Genomic DNA, 21634 nt, shown 5'->3' with positions numbered 1-21634 from the left:
GCAGTGTTTTGGCAGGTTGTGCAGAACACGGTCATGCTTCGTTGTTTGGATGCGAAGTTCTTTACACAACGAAGCACGACATCAGACGCCCCCCGAACAGGAAGCTGCCGGTGTGTGGTGATGGCGTTATTCATATTTGTCTTTACGTAGTGCTGGCGGTTTTTGCGGAACGATGAAGGATAGAAGTTGTTTTTGTTTTGTCGCCTTCGTGCGCTGAATCAGCCACTTTTCCGCACTCTGCCGCGGGTAGTTGATAATGGACTGCAGTTCGGGCGGTGGCTGTGCTCTCTCCGGTCCCGGGATTATAGACGTTCGGCAACTAGCTAAAGTTAGTTCCAATAATGCGCGGCACTTATGGCGACTAATGGGTAATAATATTTCGCTTATTCGAACGGCCGTTTTTCTGAAGGCTTCGGCAATACAGATCTCGTTCTGCGATGTCCAGAACTCTTCGCGATTGTGTGTCTCGGAGGGGTTGTGGATGTGCTTCCCACACATCTGGAAGCGCAAAGAATCGATCGAATGAGCCCCGTCCGGTTTGTTCGGGGGGTGGAGGGGGTGGCGGAGTGCGAATGTCTATGTTTGGCTTATTATTATGCTGCACATACAATCGACCAGAAACGACCGCTTCCTTCGCAGTCGGTGGAAAATGGCAGGAAGGACGTTCGTTCGGCGCGGACTCGGCAGAACGGTGACGTGCATTGTACGGGAATTTTGATGATACGAGAGATGAAGTTCGTAGAAATCGGCACCATCTTTCCGTTGGTAATGGGGAGGACTTTATGGAGAGTTACGTAGAATTTTAAGCAAAAACCATCGATGAGTTTCGGTCCCGGAATTTCGGTTGCTTGTGACCGGGCAGGGGGAAGTACTTTGCATAAACGGAAGCGGAAAAGACGTGCGTGTTGTACCGTCGTTAGGGTTGGCAATATGAAGTACAAATCAATATTTTGGTGAAAAGAAAGAAGTTGAAAGAAGAAGACGATGTTGGTGAAATAAAAAAAAAGCTTCAAAACACTTCTTTTTTATGTTTTAATTTTTGAAGAAACTGAGTGCCTTGAGAATAGAAAATCGAAAATATTTTTCAAGTCATAACTTCAGTAATTACTGAAGTTATCACTAAATTCTATACGATTTAATTAATTTTTATACTGCTTTCTTGTTTCCAAACATGAAGGTCAAACAAAACCGGTCGCATAGATCCGGAATGACACCAGCACAGTCGAATTTCGCTGGAGATCTTGGGGATTGCAGACGAATAAGCTAAATGTTGGGAATGTTGCGTTTTTTTTTGTCTTCTACATTTTAATGTGGTACGCTTCCCGGCAAAGTGTCAGCTGCAATTAAACCTTTAATTTGTCAACTAGCGCACACATAAACTGCTGCTGCTGCTGCTGCCATCTTAGTTGCCGGTGGTGTGGCTGGTGGTCTTAACAGAGCTGCTTGCTCGGAGGAAATGCATGATGTTCTGGTTTTGTGAAGTAATGAGTTTCTTCCGTAATGGGATGCTGTTTGTGCACTGTACCGTGCTCCGGCTCTGCAGGATAGTTATACCCGAGATAATAGCTGCGTCGGACGTAATCTTTCCCTACCATCGTTCACATCATTTGGTGGCATTTAGTTGTGCATGTGAAATGAGCATTTTGTTCCGTTTTGTTGTGCTGTGTACAGAAAAATAGCATGAGAAGATTCCTGTTTTGTGCTTTACTTAGTTGGTTTTTGCTATATTTTATTGAATATTAACACTTATTTTTTTCTCTCTTGTCTTTTTAGGTAAGTTCCCGTGTTAATAAAACTGTTCCAGTGGCATATTGACAACGCCAGCGATTTAAAACCCTACAACTGTTTCGGGGTGCGAACGAGTGGAAATGAGCAAATACCCACCTGAGTTTCGTTTGCACCAATAATCACCACAACCAAAATTGGCTTTCCAACACTACTGGCGGGCTAATAATAATGAGCTGACGTAGATTAGGATGCGGATAAAGTTCCTGCTTGTGCGAGAATCGCAAAACTTCGCCAAAAACCCAAAGCCCAGGCATTAAATACCAGTACTAACAACAACAACTACCCGGCACTGGTAGAACACTTCCTTCCCATCATCAACGCTCGGCCGGTCGGCACGCAATCATGATCGGGGCGGGGATTTTACGTATGCCTAAAGCATACGCATACCCGGTACGACGCACCACCATCACAACCGAACGGTTGGCGCGCACGGAAAAGAGCCCACCAAATCCAAAACCCAACCGGGGGGGCGCACGGTGGTCGATGTCGACGAGCCTTACCGAGGCCGTTGGGAAAACGCATTAGAAAACAGGCGCTAGAACGAGCTCGATTATCGGCGTGTCCGTTTTGTATTTTCGGGGTAGGAAGCGGCAAGATCGGGAGCGAGATAGCATAAACAACACACCGCGAGTGTATTGAACTCGAGTTGGGTTTTTTTTTTCATTATCATACTGCCTTCAATCGGTTTCGGGGGGGGGGGGGGTAGGAAATATTCCAAGTGTGCAGTGGTTCACTGCGCACTTATGTGCTGTACGAAACGCCATCAACGCGAACGCGATGCTCTCAGTCGAGACGGGAGAGACACCGCACCGTTGCGCCACCGGTTGAAAGGGTGTGGAACAGGCAGCTCGAAGTGGGTAGGAGCGATGTTGCTGCTGCTGCTGCTGCTTGGATTCTTGCCGGAGTGTGTTCCGGACCCGAAAGGCACAATCTGCGGAGGGGATGAATGGTGAACGGTTCGAAAAAAAGAGTCGAGAGAGCGAGCGAAGAATCGAGCAGGATAAAATCGAACGTGACTCTCCAAACCGTACCGGGCAGACACACCATCTCGACCAGAAGGGACGAACGCGTTCTGGTGTGTGTACTGTGATTCTCTCCCTGGCTTAACAGCCAGCCGTAAAACGGAAGCCTTACCGAGGTTGTGCGCGCTGGCAAAGGCAATCGTTTGGTGGAACCCTAAAAATGTATTTTTCTCAACCTTGCGAAGGGACGACGGTTCATTACAACATATTCCCGGCGCGTGTGCCGTTGCGTTGCTCGAGGGATTGGTGCGCGCACATGGGGTGAAGCGACGAACCGGGCTGTTTCGGGAGGCCTGCTTGCTTTTTTGTTTCTTCCTCTTTTGGTTGTATGGGTGCGTGCTGCCTCGTTCACCAGAACAAGAATGGTGCTGTTGGAATGGCACAAGGGTTCACGGTTTACGGATGAGTTCTCTCCCGCTTTGCGTGCTGATGGGAAAGTGAGGGCAATTCAACGTCCCGTAGGCCTCGTTTCCGATTAGATTTTTTATTCTTCTCTCTCTCTCTCTCTCCCGGATGGGGACCCAAAAAGGGCGAGCATAAAACTGGAAATAAGTAAAACACACGGCCGGGGGATCTGTCTCGGCAAACGTACCAGCTGTTGATGGTGTACGGTGTTAGGACTTTTCACGGGACGCATCCGGTCTCGAGTAGGATGCGTCCGTATCGGGGCCGGAAACAGGTTTGCTGCTAGTGTTCGTTAAATGAACGATCGAGTAGCTTGTCGGCGATTAATTGCTTAATTTTTCCATGTCCAATTAAAAATGGAAGGAAAAGAATAGAATTTTCTGTAGATCTCCGTTTCGCAGCCGGGGAAAAAGATGAATCCATTTTTAATATTGCATTAAACCTTACCACAAACAGATGTGTCACAGTATTGCTATGCAAAGTGCGTTTGTTTGGTTAACAACATTGACGCATTACGTTGAAATCACACAGATTGAGAGAATGGAAAAGAAAGTCATTTTCCATCTGCATTTCGGGTACATTTATTCACATCAATCAATTGAAAGTGTCGCATCAGTCTGATGGTCTGATTTTATCCAACAACCACAGCAATGAATTATTGGTTTCTTTTTAAAAATCAATTGTAATGATTGAATCATCTGGTTTCCGGTGTATTGAACCCCCCCTAGGGGGAAGTCGTCCGAGTGATTCTTTCTACTTGACTTCGTCAAATTAATCGAACAGTGCTCGGGCGCTTCAACAGAGCTTCACTAGCGTCTGTTGGTAAACCATTTACAGCGCAGTTTAAAACAAACTCAAATCAACTATTACCTGTACGCGGTGCCGTTACGAAACCATACGATCTAATTATCGGGCACTAACTTCGTCTCCATGGCGCAGAACAAAACTCCCAAAACCAGCGTGCGTAAAAAGTGTGAGTTTCATGGGTCGTTTTTTTATGTTCCTGGCGTTCTTTGCCTTTGCCGTTCGTCCGTTCACCATCATCAGTATCAATTTCCCTCGACGGTCGTTAACAAAAAAAAAAAAAAAGCGGGAGCCCACTGATTTCTTCAGTGCTTCGGGTTGTTTAGGTTAAAACTTGAGGATGCGTTGTGGTTTTCTTTCGGCCCTAACCGAAAGCGAACGTGAGTGGGAGAAAGAAAGATCGATTGTGTTTAAATTGGTATCATCTTGGCCCTGTTTTCGAAGGTTGTCTTTCGCTCGGTTGAATGATTGTAGAACTTATCTTTCTTGGGGGTTTTTTTTTGCTGTATTCTTCCCTTCCGTGCCCAACCATGGGAAGATTTGGATTTTTCTCACAATAAACATGATATTTATTATTCATCGCCCCGGGATTGATTCCGGTTGATATTGATTGAAAGGGCATTTAAGGGCAAGAAAGGTGTATGTGTTTCACATAAGGCCCCCGTGTTTTTTTTTCTCTCTCTCGGCACATGTGTGTCGTGTCTATTTTGTGCTGTGCCCTTCGTAAAGGTGTATCGGTTCGGTGGGGTAGAATAGAAAGCTATCATCGTTCCCGCAATGAACCGCCCTCCCGCTTGAAGAAGAGGTATTCGTTTGATCAACGTGATATTGTGAGGAGAGATAATCGTGGATTGAAAAAGTTCCAGTCGCTCCAAAGCATCCCGGTCGCGTTACTCACTTACCTGTGTACGGTTTGCAGGCATTACAGCGCAGCTGTACAAAAAAAAAAAACAAAAACGAAACTTCCCCAACAACACTCAAAACGTTGCGCTGTTCAAGAGAGCTGCCGCCAAGAACTTGTTCGGCGCTCCACGTACCGGGTTCACAGTACTGCACAAAGGGTGAACGCCGAAGCGCCCGATTACGCCAAGCGCACTCGACGGTTTGCCTCCGTGTGCACGGCGATGAAGATGATGTGAAACTCGTTCTTCAAGACTCCGACTCTCCAAGCGCTCCAGGAGGAAGTTTGTATGATTCATGTTTTCGGTACCAGCTCCTGTATCCTCCCGGACGGAAGCCACACGAACGTTGGCCGTCCAGGCGTCCGAAAATGACGTAAGAAAATTTGAATTTCACGGTTTTCTTGGCCGTGCCTCCGTCCGGTACGGTTGCGGTTTGTTGTTTGCAGGCGCCCGAGACCGGCCCCAGGACCCGATCTTGCGGACGTTTCGGATGTCTTACGATGAGATTTTCTCACACACCGGTCCCCCAAAACCGGGGGCGGCGGTTGGGGTTCTCATATTGTTTATTGCACCGTACCCTCGATTAAACCCTCAGCCATAATCTCTATCGGCGTGGAACTGGGCTGTTTGCTTAGGGTTAACCAGCGTCGAGTTTTTCCCCCTGCTAGAATAAGGACCGCGCGTGGGATAATGTTGGACAGTGGGTAATATGAAATTGAATTGTGCTGCTACTGCCGAGAGTGAGAGGAGTTGTTGGATGAACCGGTTTAACGTGTGGATGAACTTATTATCTGGAAAAAAAGATGTTTATATGAGGAAAAAGTTGCCGGAAAACCATGATTTAAAATTATAATCTCAACTAGCTGCGTCTTCCTGTATGTTAAAGACGGTATTTAAGGTTTTGGGAACAATTATACTTATTTTTGTCCTATTCGCTACTCGAAATCTATACAGCAAACGGTTTGTTAACGTTGAATCCGTTGCTAACTGTAAGATATCAACGGGATTTCGCAACTGCCCAAGGTGTCTCCAACTCTTGTCTGTCTCAGATTGACAGGAAGTATCGGAAATCTGATCTTTCATGCTAGTGTCGCTACGGGCGGATGCATTCTCCACGTTGTTTTATCCGGTTTGGTACTTTAGCACCGTCACGTTCGTTTCAAAGATTCTTTCCTATAAATAGCCTCTATGTAAATTCCAAACCAAATGCTATATTGTTTCTCTCCTTGCATGCTATTCACTAAGAGGTGTATTCCTGTATGCAGGCTACGGGCCGTTGCTTGTAATTTTTCTTAATCAAATGGTGCTAAATAAACTGCCATTTGTACGCTAAAAACGTGTGAATTACCTTCATGTGATTGCATTATGCACCGATCCATATGCACGGGTTACCAGCTGGTTGTGTTGGAAGAGGTTTTTTTTTTTGCGCGCACCGTATGTAAATCCGGCCGACAATTGTGTCCGTTAATATTGGAGAACGCCTGTGACACTGGGGGACATGCTTGTCGAGTGGGAGAATACTGACTCCAGCGTCACGTTCGTGTGCCTCGTGTATCTAGGGTGGACGTTTCTGCTGACGTTAATTCCCCCTGGGTGACGTGATGGTTCTATGTGCTCCGGTAACACTTATCACCCACTGAGAACCGCATGGTTCAGTTACTTTGTTGCAGTTTAATTGCGCGTTGATAAGATTCAATCACTTCGTTTAAAACTTACCTGTTTTCGGGAAGTTTTTTAAGTTGTCGTTAGTGATCTCTGGGCAGTGATCTGAAAAGAGAGAATTAAAATATTGGTTAGTTAAATAGTCTTCTACATTTTGGACTTACCTTTCCTTGTTATAGACCTTCAGGAAAACCCTTCAAGTTTTAAATAGAATCGATGAAATTGTTCTTTTCTTTAGCCTGTTTTTTTGCTGGTCAATCAAAATGAAACTCTTGGTTGAATTTGCATTGTAAGACATTTCACATTTATTGTTCAACTTAGTTCCATTCGCAGTTTTGCTCCTTCGCTTTTGAAGCATCTGCAATTGAGCCATCGGCTTTGTCGAAATAAAGTTTGCTTTTCTCGTTCGCCACTGAATTCCTGTCAAGCGCTCGTTTTTTTTTTTAATTTTTCGCTTCCTTTCCATACCGTTTGGCAATGGATTCGTCTACGGGCTTTGGCTATTTTGCTGTATGTTTGTGATGATGGTCCGATCGGGACGGATCGTGCAATCATCAATCAAATTTCAATGCTCATTGTGCTATCCTTTGGCCTAACAGAGTCAATATAAACGAAATGATTTTTTTCTTCTACTTGGAAATATGTCAACATTCTACAGTGTTTTGGGGGTAGGGATGGGCGAAACGATAATGATTTAAGATTAGCAAATAAATTAAAATAAATATTACACTTTACAATCGGCTGGTTCGCAGGCTTCCGAAGTCGGTCGCGTGTCCAAAACAGTGGGGTTTGGAGTACGGCCAGGCGGGGGATGCCTGCACCCCAACACCGATCGATTCGATTTCGTCATTTTCGTTGTCGTTTGTCGCCGCTGTTTTCCATGCTGCTTCGTCCAGCGTGGAAAACCCCCTTTTGCCCCGCCGAACGGGTTTCGCTGTTTGGGTTGGGAGCGTTTGGCACCAAAATTTACATCTGGGCAGCGTACTGCTGCTGAGGCTGCTGCTGCTGCTGCTCGTAGTAGTACCGGTAGGGGTCAACGCTGGCCGGGGCGGCCACCTTCGACGGGCGCATCACGTAGGCAGTTCGTCTGCACCGAGGGCGTTGGGAGAGAAAAACGAAATGTTCAACCCAATAGAAGGAGGAAACTCTCTCCGAGCTGTCGTTTATGTTTTTCACTTACCGGTTATCGTGTCCGGATGCGTGCACCTGGAAGCTCGTCTCCTCGTGGTGATCGTGGGCGAAGATTTTCTTCAGCGCCAGAATACCGGCGATGGTGAGGGCCACCTTCGAGATGACGAGTGCCTTACCGGCGATGGCAGCGAGCGCCTTCAGACCGATCGGGCCAGCAATGCCCATGGCGGTCAGGAAGGCAGCGATCAGATAGCGATGGTGCTTGTTCTGCTTGTTGCCACGTGCTCCCTCCTGTTGGCGCATGTCGAAGCGCACGACGTGGGTGCGCAGGAACTGCTCCACCTTGTCCAGCAGGGAACGATCGATGTTGCTCAGGCCGCTCATCGAGCGGGCATCGCTCAGCAGCGGTACGGTCACGTTTTCGGCCTTATCCTGCTTCACCAGGGCGATTCCATCGAGCAGTGGGATGGATTCCTGTTGTGGGAGACGCGAAAGGTGGGGTATTTGGAAACTGAGTTTTGTTGGGATATGAAGTTGGAGTTGGGAGCATGTTTAGAACATTATATACTAGTCTTGGACATCAACAAAAAGATGGTTTCATCTGCTGTTCGATCGTGATCTCACTCAAATAGGAACTCTTCAATATATTCACAACTATCGTTCAACTAGTTCTTAATCTTGGAAGATATTCTAACTCTTCAGAACTCAGAATTCTAACCTTTCAGATCTCAGAATTCTAACTTTTCAGAATTCTGAGTTCTAACTCTTCGCAATTCAGAATTCTAGTTCTTCAAAACTCAGAATTCTAACTCTTCTGAGCTCTCCTAGTCATCACAATATCACTGCCCTAGCACAAATCACTTCGGTACTTCGATCCGCTTCTGCTCACCATATCAATAGCACGGGAGATGGCGGTCAAGGCCTTGCCCTTGAGACAGCCGGTGAAATCCTGCTTATCCTGGCAATCATCGTACACCTTCTGCAGCACGCTCAGCTCGCCTCCGCTCGGTTCGTGTTTTGCAGCACCGCGAACACCGGCACTGGCGCAGAGGGCCGTGGCGATGACTGAGGCAAGCGTCAGATACTTCAACATCGTGCTACTGCTGTACATTCTGCTGTTATTTTTTGGAGATGATCTCGTTCTCTTTTTCCAATACACACACTCGAACCTTGTGACGCACCGGGGCTTTTAGCACTAGACGCGACGGAGCTGCTTCTCCACAAACAAAACGATCACTTCCCGTACGACTGCTGCTGTGCTTCACGAGCGTATGCAATGTTTATCGATCGATGCAACTGCTGATACTGACTTGAACAATTGATATGCGTCCGCTTTTAAACAAAACTGAATGCTCTGTTTAATCTGCGAATTAGGCAGATACACCCGCACCGTTCCCGGGGCTGGATTTTCCCCTTCCCTGGTTTTTTTTTTTTTTTTGCGTGGAAAGTGCACCCACGCAAATGGATCTTCTGCTCTCGTTTGTTTTCCTTTTCCTTCGTGCCGCCATCTGCCTGTTTTTTTTTTTCGTTGTGCGTTTTCGTTTTCGTCTCCGGTTGGCGGCTCATGGAAAGGCAAGGCGGAGGCACGACCGCCCGTTAGACGACGCATAGGGAAAAGCGGGAAAATCGTTCGGCGAAAAACCGAAGTCCCTTTCAAGCCCGCGCGAGGAAAAAGGCAAGCAGAAAATGGTTAGATTCCAAATGTTGGTGCCTCCTTATTTTCACATTTTCTTTCATTTGCAACCGAGGCTTGCGTGGAAAATGGAGACGGGTGTGTTTTCTTTTTGCCTGTTTTTGTTGCCTCCCCGGTCTTTGGTGCAGTTTAAACTGTTTTTTCCTGTGTCGTCTTTCCTGTTCACTGCACCGTAGATGCAGCACTTTTTCCTCCGCCCCCCCAACTGCTGTTCGGTTGTTGGCACATTTTTTTCTGCATTCACTCGAAACGGACATTGTCGGGACCGTGGGCGACTTCCACCGGCCGGTGTATTGTGAAGGGTAGTGCACACATGATTCTTCCACACTATCGGCAACCAATTGGCCCTTTTTTCTAATGGGTTACAGTTTTCATATCTGTCTGGTTTTGGTGTAAGCATAATCGTGTAACTGTTGTACATCGTCGGCTATTTCTTGTCTTTTACTTTCTCTTCTTCACCTTCACTGGTCAGCAAAGGATTTGCGGGGCATATTGGCGTGCAATAATGCACCTTGCTTTGTCAGCCCTGGACGTACAATGGTGGAATGTGTAGCTATGCGCTTGGAATAGAATTTAATGGAACGAACAGCAGTTTCTTAAGGTTCTATATCATTGATTTTGATCATATGTATTTGGTGAATATGGCTAGACATTTTATAAAATGGAATGTGGCTGAAAGGTATAGACACTCTGAAGAAAGATCTCCACACAAAACACCTAACGTGAGGATTGGAGTTGAGATTATATTGAACATTTCCAATTGCAATCCAGTGCATTCCAGTGCAATACTAGTACTTGCGTAGAACTCTGAGTCATAGACTTCGTCCGAAACTCCCATAAAACCATTTAGACGAGAACGAGGCATTCTCAGTTCTGTGAGTTATACGGTGATCTCACTGTTGTGCGAAGAGTCAGACTTACCAGACTCTAATGACTCGGGACGACTCAGTTAGGAAATTCTTTTTCAAGGTCGTCTACATGCATAGAGAAAACACGGTAGACCCAAATTGAGATGAAGATATGTCCTCAAGAAAGTCCAAGATATTGAATTGACAGATGCCGACACTTGACCATGGATGAATTGGACGACACCTTCAGCAGTTCAAGATCGCCAATCACCGACTGTAACACCTAATTTAGTAGAATTAATACGACATTCTTTTCATTCATTCTATGGAGTTAATATTGGAGATCGAGGTACTTCAGTTGTCCAGTTCGGTGAAGAATTTTGTCGTCTACTACGTTTCAGTTTCACTTACTTTAAACGTTCGGAGTTCCTGAACGTGACCGACAAAAGGTATCTAGGTTGTTTTGTATGTGGTGTGCCCAGAATTGGGTCCACAGCAACATAACCGCGAAGATGTAAGATAATTCGTCATTAGCAGTTGATAAAATAGCATCGGGCGAGAGAAGAGGACGTTTCGTTGGACACGGGGCGGAGAAACAAGCCAAAAACAGTGGAGAGAACAAACATGGTTGATTATGGGCTAATACGACCGTGAAATATGTGCAACATACATCCATCCGTTAAGTATGCGTTCGTGTCTCGTGAAGTGATTGCGCCTACGTTCAAGGTAAGAAAGCGCGGCATATCCGTTTCGGAAGGCAAACGAAACGCAAAACGCACGCACTGTACTGGAAAATGCACACCCGGTGCGGGCGGATCTGCGGGTGGAGTTGAAGCGGGTGGAACCGGACCCACACACCCATCCGATGGCGATGCCAAGCCGCACGCTTATGGAGCAGTATATCATTAAATTAATATATTTGTTTGCATGGATGCGTCTTTGTATTTTCCCTTTCTTATGCACACGCGGTGCATGTGTTTCAGTTGCTTCGTTGTAACTGCCGGGGGGGTTTTTATGTACACCGGCGGACAGGGCTCGCTTCCCTTCCAACTACCCCACGAGTTGTGAGCCCTTCTCATCCCAAAAAGCGGGACGAATGCATGTTGATGTATTGCACAGCATATTTTCTGATGTGAGATTTTAAAACCGATTTATCTGCGCAAGTTAGCGCCATCGAATGTGGACTAGATAAAATGTCTAGTCAGTCAGTTCCGGCTAATGAGCTGCTTTATGGGGAAATGAAACAACCGAGCCTAAGGTAGCGTTTGCTGTGGACCGTTTGACAACACTTTCAACACCGGAATCGGACCCAACGTATCGGCGTTCCGGCCCAGGAGGAGTGGGAGAGAAGCGCTCCAGGTTGGGGTGGAAGTGTTATGTGTGAACATGCAACATAAAAAAGAAGCTCCACACGGTGACGGAGTTGGAGTTTGGGAAATGCAGACGGTCATCAGTAGCTCCTGGGCGCGTTGTTGTGTGTCCGGGGAATGGAACAGCCGTAAAACAATTCTGACACAAACTTATCGATTGTCACGCTCGATGGGTGCAAATAAGCTGCAAGATCGTTTCGTGCGGCGTTCCATTAATAGAATATAGGTTACGACGAGTGGTTAACCGGTTGGCAGTAGCGGTGGAGTGTTTACACTGCTGTCTGAAGGTGAAGAAAAAAGCTTCCTGTGGCCTCGTTTTGTCGACGCGTAGTTTATGCACAGGCAGAATTATGTTACAGTAAACAAACAGAACTTGTGTACCATGACAAACGCCGTTCAGCTTTGTGAGTGTTTTGGTCCGTCGTTTGGTGTGAAGATGTTTAAATGAATGCAAGCCAATTGAGCACCATTGGAAAGTTGCACTATCGACATATCGTGACCATACCGAGGTATCGACATTGGACCGGCAAACAACGCATCAATATCACGAGGAGGAAGCACATTGAAGTTAATGCTTGAATAGTTTGTGAATGAGAATTGTTTGACTTGTTACGTCCGGTTTTGGTGATCAACTAAGACATTTCTCACGGTCTCATAGATAATAGCAGTCATGAACGCCCAGTTCCACCGTCCACCCAAGCAATCCATTCGCTTAAGTTTGGTAAATTTAAACGATCGATTGAAATGGGATAACACTCCAATGTTCGTTGGAGGTGCGTGCTAATCATCGACAGCTACCGAATCTTGCCGCCCCTTGGCAGACTTGGACCAATCCAAGAGATTGAATGACCATGCAACATATTCAAACATCATACCCAAAATACGTGAGACATCAACGATGGGCAAGCACCATTGCCCCACCGTACGTTCGATGCGAAGACGAACGACAGCCCCAACATTTCCAACACCCGCGGGTCCCCATATCGGAGGAAACCGGTCGAACGCATATGCTCACCGGTCACTGAGTCGCCTCGGTCGGATCTCGCAAATCTCCGCAAACTCGCGCTGCGCTTTTCGATTGACGGGGGAGGCGGACTCGAACGCTGTTCCGCCGGGAGGCGCGGTGGGCAAGATTTCGGTTCAACGATCCAGACACACATTTCGGTCAACGTTCGGGAATGCGCTGTACGCTCGAGTCTTTTAACATGTTTTTTCACACTCTTTTCTCTCCTTGCTACATTTCTTGATTTGTTTTGCTTGCTTGTTTTTTGGGGAGCCAAAGAGAGCTGTATGCTGCTGGTGTTGTGTGTTTTTACTCCGCGCCTAAATGTTGCGCCAAAGGTCTTTGGCTTGTGCCAATGGTGGAATCCTTGTTTTGCGGTTTGTGCCCCGATAGATGTTGTTGTGGGCTCTGGAGAATGAAGGCTTTGGGGAGGTGTGCTGTAAGGGGGTAGAAAATGCCTGAAACCCTCCCTCTCTTGCTTCGCCTTCCCGGGCAGTGAGGAATGTGCCCAGGTTCATGAGTGATTTGAGAAACAAAAATCATTCCAAGCAACGAACTCGCGCATTCTTCGGAGTTGATGATGTTTAGCGATCAATGATGTGGTGATAGAAGTTGGAGCGCTTCATGGTTTTTTGTTGGTACTATTGCAAACGGACATCCAGAACTATTGCTTATTTTTTAATGTATCTTTCCTTACGTTTATTATCACTGTAACTTGCTCAAGAGTCAAATGTCTTGTGGCTCAAAGTTGGGAGGGAGTCCAGATGGGATTTGGTGATGATCACGTCGTGTGAAGACCAACGGCTCTACCACTATACCATCTGGATGTCCAAGTGCAGTTGCGCTCTAAAGAGAGCAATGTTACATCTTCTGAAACCTGATGATCTGATAATGATAAGCTGTTAAGAGATTTTTCATCATGCTCATCATTTTGTGGAATATTGCAGAACGAACCAGAAAAACCAGATCGTTTGTTAGACCAGCGCCCAGCTCTACGCCGATGCAGATCAGACTGTGCTAAATTACGTTTCATTCATTCATCATCCTCACGTACACCACGGTCCTTACACCAGCCCCAGCACCATTCGAAGTGTAAATTGCCAAAGCAATAAGACAGAGTAACACCGTCAACACAAGCGAAAAAAAAAAACAGACAAAATCAACAAAAACCACCACTCCATTATTGCAGCACTGCTAAACGTGTTAAGCGGGGAGACTGCGTAGCTACTGCTGCTGCCGGTACCGCCAACGAAAACTCCCCCCCCTTTTGGAACGGCTAAAAATAGCGGGCGGGTGCGATGCGAAAAATGTTGCACATTAAAACGTCCCGTCAAAGCGGAGAACGCTTCGTGCGCGGCCCGGAGGATGAAGACCGAATTCCGAATGCCACCCATAGTTCGCGGTGCGTCTGCCAGACGGGATGGGGATTGCATTTTGCAGCTGCGTCCTCTTGCACACCGGGCCCGGGTCCGGTGGCTAGCCTTGAATGAGTTCAATCAAGTTCAGTACGATGGCGGCGTCACCATCGTACCATCCTTGAAAGGGGACAGCCGAGTCCGAAGGGGTGTCGAGGGGGAGATGGGAATTGGGCGGTAATGTGTGGTGAACTTTCGGTGGAGCAAGAACAAGTCTTGGAACGGCGTGGACCGGGCACATTTTCTTGCAACTCATGTGCCATATCTCATCCGCATCCCGGGACCGGTTGAGAGAGAGAGGGTGGCTTTTGTTTTTCTTTTACGCCGTGTGCCTTTTTTCCCGAATTCCAATCTGCCTAGACGAGGAGCCCTGCACCACCACGAGGGAGTGTGAGGTACTTGGATGGCAGGAACGATGACACATTCCTTCAGGCAAACGCCTGTCGTCTGTTGGGTGAAAATTGAATCCACCAGAAATTATCCTCGAGACACAACGACCACTGTTAGGGTGGTGTCTCTGTTTTTGCCGCTTCTTTCCCTGCTGGAAAATTGGTGCTATTGGCTGGGAACGATAACGCAAAAAGCGAACCTCATCTTCGTAATGGTTAACACATTAGCCTCGGTGGTTGGCGCGTTTGGTCTAAAGGGTGCCGGGGTAAAACTCACACGGCGGAAGGACGAAAAGGCGTTAAACGTTTCGCTGCGGTTCACAGAGTTTCTTCGCTGTGCGTTTCATTCGGCACGGTTGAGTCTATGTGCTGTCTAGGTGACCGGTGCATGTTCCCGCTTGAACCACGGATGCGTTACCTCTCTGGCCGTTAAATGGATCCTTTCCCCCATCGTAGTGTGCTGTACGCGCAACCCGCATCATAGCTCGAAGTTTTCGACCGTAACCGGCAAAGAACTGACCAGTGAGGATTGTGCTGGTTGTTTCTTTTTTTTTTTCTAGAGGTAAGATCACCGCCCCGAAAGGCATGTTGTGTCATGAACAAGAGGGCACAGAGAGAAGATAGTTTGGTTCTCATGCCTTATCCTAAACATTAGTGGATTATGAGGGTTTCGTGGATGCTTTGGTGTTTGGTGGATGGAGAAGGTGTTGTTGATGGATGTTTACGGCTATAGCTGTGAAGATGGAGCTGTGATAATATGTTTTTCAGTTTTACATCAGGAGTTATTTAATTACAGTCAAGTCTCTCTAACCTGCAAGCTGAAGGAACCGCTATCTTAGAGAGACTTGCAGCTTTGGGAGACAAACACACTTGGTTGGTATACCATTTATGTATGGCAAAAGTTTTCAACCATACTCTGTAAACGCAGCCAAGGAGAGCTGTCATTGGCAAACACCAAAACACGGCTACCTTAGAGAGACATTGGTGTACTAACATCATGTGCAGCTCAAAGAATGCCATGTTTGGAAGACTTTGCAGCTTTGAGAAACATAAAATGTATTGAAAATTTAGGGACTGGCCAAAATGTTCATATTAGGGAGACTTGCTATCTTTGAGAGACACTACCTTAGAAAGAATTGACTGTATATCGCAACTCTTTAATCATAACCTCAGAATGTTCCCATTATTAATTATTAACATCAGAACTGCTGGATCAGTCCATCAGATTATTTGCAATATTATTAATATTTGAATATCGATGTACGAACTCCAAATGTATTAAAACAGTATCCAATTCTTCGAAACTGTTTGTTCGGTTCAGAATCCTGGAAGATCTTGCCGTGGAGATGCAAGAATCAATAATATCTCAATGATACTAAAGTCTACAGCTTTGGAAAGGTTTAGAATCTTATTCTTGAGGAATTGTTTGATTTTGTCTAGCATCCAGCTCATGTTTCACCACGAAACTGTGGTACAATTAGCATGTTGAAGCGGCTGAAACAATCACCAACCAAGCCAGCAAAAGACACCGTACCAGATACCAGAATGCAGCACAATAAAAAGGTTTCCCTGGTTGAAAAGGATGAAAAGCAAAAAAAAAGACAAGAATTAAAGAATGTACCATCCATCCCAGCCTTCCTGCACTCCGGACAACAGCAACATCATGCTGCCGAACCCAGACGCATCCCGGCGACGACGGGTTTTGTCCGGACAAACGGCTGCCGGGAAAAAAAACCTCAAACCGGTTGGGCAACCTGTGGCTCTGCCGGTCGGCCACACAGAAGGGAGGGGGGGGGGGGGAGGACTTTTTGTTGTGTTTCTCACTTTTGTCCGTCGGTTCGATTGTCTCTGTCTGACTGGTTTCCGTGTGCACATGTGTGTGCGTGTGATTGTGGTAATGAAACGCCTAGAATGATGTCGGGTCGCGCGGCCATAAAGAACTCCTGAGGAAAGGTCGCGTTTCACAACGCGAGGGCTTTTTCCCTCCAGTATGCTAACCGGGTGGGGAGTTTTGTGCTGTACTTGCTCACCTGAACAGTTCCAACATGCGCGTGATAAAAGGAAAACAAAACAAACTCCGGTTCGGACGCGGCAACTGGAAAGGAGGGGTCGGCCAGCGAGCGAACAGGGCGCGCCGGCTGTTGGATGTGGAGGAACTAAAAAGAGCCACGGCTGGAGTACACACACGGGCGAGGGTCACTTGAGTGCAGCCAGAACGAGAATGTGTCTTTACCGGTCGTAAAAAGATGAACCAACGATGCTTTCTGCTTTCGTGCAAAGAGCCATGGCGAACGAAAGCTTACACAAGTGGCTTAGGAAACGACACCGTTTTAAGTCCGGTGTACTTCGCGGTCCACAGTCGGCGAAGAGAAATGATTCATATCTGTCCGTCCTTTCCCTGCGGTGCATGCAACACAAGGGTGCCAGAGCAGCGTTCTTTATTCGTTTTTTTCATTTTCCACATGCTTTCTCACACGATGACTGAGTGGACCGTTTCCGCCACTCGAGAGTGTAACGCTTCGGGACAAAGGCTGCCTGGAAAACTTACAAATGCACCAGAACCGCCGGTGGTACCTGCTTAGAAAACATGGCGTACCATCTGCATCCCGAAAGCTCTTGGAATCTCGAACGTGTCGGATTTGAAAGATGCAACTACGCTGCAGCCCTCTCGGGAGAGATAGATCATACTCCTTTGGTTCTCGGGGTACGGGATCAGGATGGGTCAGGTTTCCTGGAAACTAGGGCGACCCAAAGCCCGAAGACTGTCGGTGCATCTCGAGAAAGCCCGCGCTGAGTGGAAGCAAAACGGGGAAGAACTGCATCTTCCAGGCACATGTGAAGGCGATTGTTCCAAATAAGGGTCAATAGGAAGGCGACGAGAGGCGGGGCACGGAAAAGAGGGCGCTATAGATGACGTTGGTGCACAACATGATGCACAACTACACGCCAACCATTTTCGGTGTATGCGAATCGGTAGGAACTGCACTGGAATTCCTTCTGGCTGACAGTATCCTTGCGGCAGCGAAAATGCCTTTGATGCAAACCGATGAAGGCTCTGGGGAAAAGGAAGACCTGGACGGAAATGTTTGTCTACCATTCTAGAGCTTCTTGAACTCGACGTGTTGCTTGCTTGCAAACCTTTACAGCGGAGATCCTTGTTTCGCCCAGTGCCCACCGACCTCTCTCTTTGCGAGGGTGTGATGTAATACACTTTAATAGAACGTTATGTTGCTGGAAACTTTCCCATCCGTTTTGGGTGCCGTTTTCTAAAGAGGGATTAACACTTGTTTCTCTTTTCGCATTCCAAAACTATACGTAACGCTCTGGACCGGCGTCTCTGGACAGCACGTGATGCTTTAGATTCAGGTGTATGTAATCAAATCCTGTTTGTATCATAACTTAGCGAAACCCTTCCTGCCACACGTGCAGAAATGGTTTTGGAATGTTAAGGTTCTTCCTGGTAATATCCTAGAATTCCCTAGAATTCCTCAGAATTTCCCTTGGATGCATTCCAGTTGCTTCTTGATACAGAGTTTAATTGAATTGGAGATTGTCTGAAGCATCTCTTTGATGTCCAAATTGGTGGAAGAATGCCTAAATTCAGTTATGCAATAGGCGATGAATAGTGCGTGTGTTCACCAAATATCCCAAATGACAGCTGGTACACTGAGGCTTTCTGGTCAGGTATTGTGCCGTATGACACTTAAGAACGGTCGTTGCACTTGTGCTTTTCATCTGCCGGTTCCAGTTTTTATTGGTACATCTTGCTTCACTGATATCTCTTGCGCGGTAAGCATCCATCGCTGAACGGGGCAAGGAACGCTCATCCATTAATCCATTGCACACTTGCGTCTTGGGTTCTTAATTCTACTCGACTCGGCCGGCTGGGACAACGTAAAGCGTATGTTCGGGGTACGTTCGTCTTGGTCTCTGGACACCTTCGATCAGGCGAAGAGTGAGCGCACATTCCGTTTTTCTCCCGCGTCGAGTTGAGAAATCATTAACTTGTTACGCACACCGCACACCTCTTGAGCATACACATACAGACAGAGGAAATCCGAGTCCGTCACGTCTCATGGAGCGAAGAATTACCCATCGCGGTCTCCGTATGCCGTTCGCTCCCCCTTTGCTATGTTCGTTCACTTTGGTGAGTGGAACGGAAAGAAGCTCCAAGTTCTTGGTCGAATGGTGGCAGCAGAACACACACCCTGTCTATCGCAAGTCGTCGTCGTCTCCGTCGTACTGATGGGCACTTTTGTGGTGGGGTGGAACAGGATGACTTTACTGGAAAGTTACTACTTGATTTCGGTTCGCTCGGAGCACACTGCAGTCATCGTATATCCATCGCCAGCCCGGAAGAATTCGTCTTCTGCCGACCGACGTCATTGCCATCATCATCACTTTGCGCTGGTTTTCGGGTCGTCTTGTGTTGATCGTTGTCGTTATGGGGCGCATTTGTGTCTGGGTTGTTCGGCAAGCGGCACCATCGGCCGCCCTTCACGCTCTTGTTTTGTCTTGGCCGCCCCGTAGCTGCCGCCCGTTATTGTTTCATTCGGTTTTGCAGCGGGAAAGAACGAACGGATGCTCGAACGGGCAAGTAATCAAGTAATTGCCCTCTTGGCACATTGGCCCTTTGGTCAATGTTTTTTCGTTCGGTGGGAGAAACACCACTAAGCGAACCGCACACACCAGCCCAGCGGAGTTGAGGAAGACACCATCGTAGCAACGGAGTGCGAGAACCCAGTTCATGCCCGAGAACAGATGGCAGGAAATTCAATACAAAAGTTTAAAGCGCTTGCATTACACGGCTGTGGTTTGTGGGCTGAGAATTCGTCCACTTGGGTTCTGGTGCTCATGATGAGATGGAGGAAGCGCCGCCAAGCACATACTGCTTACCACATGTGGCATGATTTCGGATTGTCCTAGGTCATTAACCTTCGCGGGTGGTCAACCTTTTATGATTTTGAGACAACACGTGGTCTGAAGGGGCAACGGTCCTGACGGTTGTAGTGTATTCGAAAATAGAGCCGCAACATGTTATCCTTTCCTGGAAATGTCGTCAAACAAGAAATTGTGTATGTTGCAAGGAAGTGATATATGGTGTAAGTTACATTCTACCTTTTTTATGTTGTGGTTTAACCTCAAAATATTCTTGCCTGCCTTTCCTGGGCTCCATTTGCCCTCAAGAAGGATGATCAAATATTGCGCAGGATGGAGCACGTCCTTTCGGTCTATTCCATTCTCACTCATCTACAATATTTCTTATATATGTATACGTTGAGTTAAACACACAAAAAATGTTTTAGTGTTAAGTTTTAATTTTCGAATTAATTTAATTAATTTATTAATTTTCTAATTAATTAAATAAAAATATTTTTTTTTAATTAATTTTTAAAAACTAATTTTCTAAATATTTCGATTGTAACATTAATTTATTACCATAACACCAACGAACTCAATGCACATTTCTCTAATGCAACTTCCCTTCCGTTGGGGTTGCAGTGGCGCAAGCGTTGAAGAATGATTGCAGGCAACAAAAAAGAACAGGGTCACTCTGCGTAGTATGCAATTTTTGCTATTGCGTAGCCAAGCCCACGGTGCCGGACCAGAACAAAACGCTCTCGTCGATACCCGGCGCGAGGGGAGGGCCGTCTTCAGCAGCTCAACACCATGCCGGCACAAAACGAAACCTTATGCGAAGGTTCCTGGCAATAGGCTTAACGTGCTAGTCGAAACAAACGGCCCAAGAGTGCTAGCATCAGAATCCAACAAAACCCAAACCAACCCCGCGTCCGGCTTGATGCAACATTATTGCATGCCCTCGTCGCTCTTGCTGCCTTGACATTTTTCCTCCGTTGTCTATTTGCCGCCATGCCGTGGCCGTTGTTCGGGTGTCTCGTTACTCAATTTCATCATGGCTGCAAATGCTCTGTTGCTGTTACAAACTGGGAGGTTAGCTTGACCGGCGCCTGCTGGTAAGATAGGTGATAGATAAGAAGCATTGAGCAGCATTGCGAATGACGCCGCTACGCCCTTTAGCAGGGGTCGATTGTCGATGGAATGGTTATCTTGGAACAATTATTCATAATCTTTCTGTTTGTTCTTCTCGTTGCAGGTGAGTTGTGGACAAAAGCATATTCTGGTGTTATTTGAAAAGATCTTGCGATCCTTGTGGGTCATTGCGACAGCACACAATGGTCCGGTTATTGTTGGAAAGTGAGAAGATGCGTACAACAATTCAGCTGGTAATGTATTATGTCAGTAACTTGTCTGCTCCAAATAAGCTGGCGAACTTTTCAGAACTAACTCCGATGTCTAACCAGACATTCTCCTGAGGTAGAAGTAGCCCCAGATAAACATAATCAATTCGTTTTATTGGACTATTGAGCAGCTTATTGAAGATATCTTCAAGAATGAAATGTAAACATAACCAGAATTAATAGCACTTTAATAACAACGTTACATTGCTGCACTCAGTGGTACGCCCATGAAGTCTCTCGACACTCGCAGTCTCGCACTGTATCAACAACAAACGTAAATTAAGATTAATCAGTTCGATAGCAGTGTGTACGGTGAGGACATCCCAGTAAAAGGCAGCCGTGTTTGGGAGTCAATGAAGCCGACCGACCGTCCGCAAAAGGTTTCTGAAAACCGATCGTATCCCCATAATCTCCTGCAGCACTATTCGCCCCTTTACCATCTGTTTGTCCGCGTGCTCACTGATGGCTCTTAAAATCCCGCCGGAATGGGTGTTGGGCTTTTTTATGATTATGAAGCATTTTTAACCGTGGTATCTTGAACTATTTGTTGAGCAGAGACAGCAGCGCAAAAAAAAAACCCCTTCTAGACATCGTTTCGGGTGAAGAGAGAAGAGCACGCGGAAAACGGATTGCGTACAGGATGCCGGTAACCGGTTGGGTACAGGATCGACAGGTGCAATTTTATTTTCGGCACTGTGAATCCTGGTCGCTGGTGAGCTGGTGGTGTACAACCAAACCCCAACCGTTGGTAACCGCTCCGAACGTGGTAGCCGCTGGGCGTAACCAGCAAAAAAGTCTCGCTCTGACCTTAGCCCGGCAAGACGTCGGGACGTTGGGCCAAGTCGGGTCGTTTTGGGTACAGCTGGCTGTCCGACCGTACGAGGTTGTGAAACCAGTTCAAGATTATGCTGTATGCTACCGGTTGCACCTGGAAGCATCGCA

At 46.8% G+C, this 21634-nt stretch overlaps 2 protein-coding genes across 2 annotated transcripts in view; one reads left to right on the top strand and one right to left on the bottom strand.

Annotated features, from left to right (window-relative positions):
* The window catches only part of LOC128715432 (serine/threonine-protein kinase NLK), a 66008-nt gene that overhangs the window by 11375 nt on the left and 32999 nt on the right, over positions 1-21634 (top strand). The window lies entirely within an intron of this gene.
* On the bottom strand, positions 7550-8825 carry LOC128715433 (uncharacterized). The gene is made up of 3 exons (XM_053810331.1): positions 8604-8825; positions 7764-8188; positions 7550-7670 (listed from the first exon to the last, which is right to left on the bottom strand). Exons 1-3 carry the CDS (start codon positions 8823-8825, stop codon positions 7550-7552), a joined length of 768 nt encoding a protein of 255 aa, XP_053666306.1.

The sequence above is a fragment of the Anopheles marshallii genome, chromosome 3 (assembly GCF_943734725.1).
Source record: "Anopheles marshallii chromosome 3, idAnoMarsDA_429_01, whole genome shotgun sequence".
Taxonomy (NCBI): domain Eukaryota; kingdom Metazoa; phylum Arthropoda; class Insecta; order Diptera; family Culicidae; genus Anopheles; species Anopheles marshallii.
The sequence above is the reverse complement of the archived record's forward strand: the minus strand, read 5'-3'. Positions and strand labels throughout refer to the sequence as shown.

Bases quoted from the DNA above. Each gene is read 5' to 3' on its own strand.
- LOC128715433 (XM_053810331.1), bottom strand. From the start codon at position 8,825: ATGTACAGCAGTAGCACGATGTTGAAGTATCTGACGCTTGCCTCAGTC. The intron at 8,189-8,603 runs GTGAGCAGAAGC...CTCCCACAACAG, and splicing joins TCTCCCGTGCTATTGATATG to GAATCCATCCCACTGCTCGA. The intron at 7,671-7,763 runs GTAAGTGAAAAA...CCCTCGGTGCAG, and splicing joins GCATCCGGACACGATAACCG to ACGAACTGCCTACGTGATGC.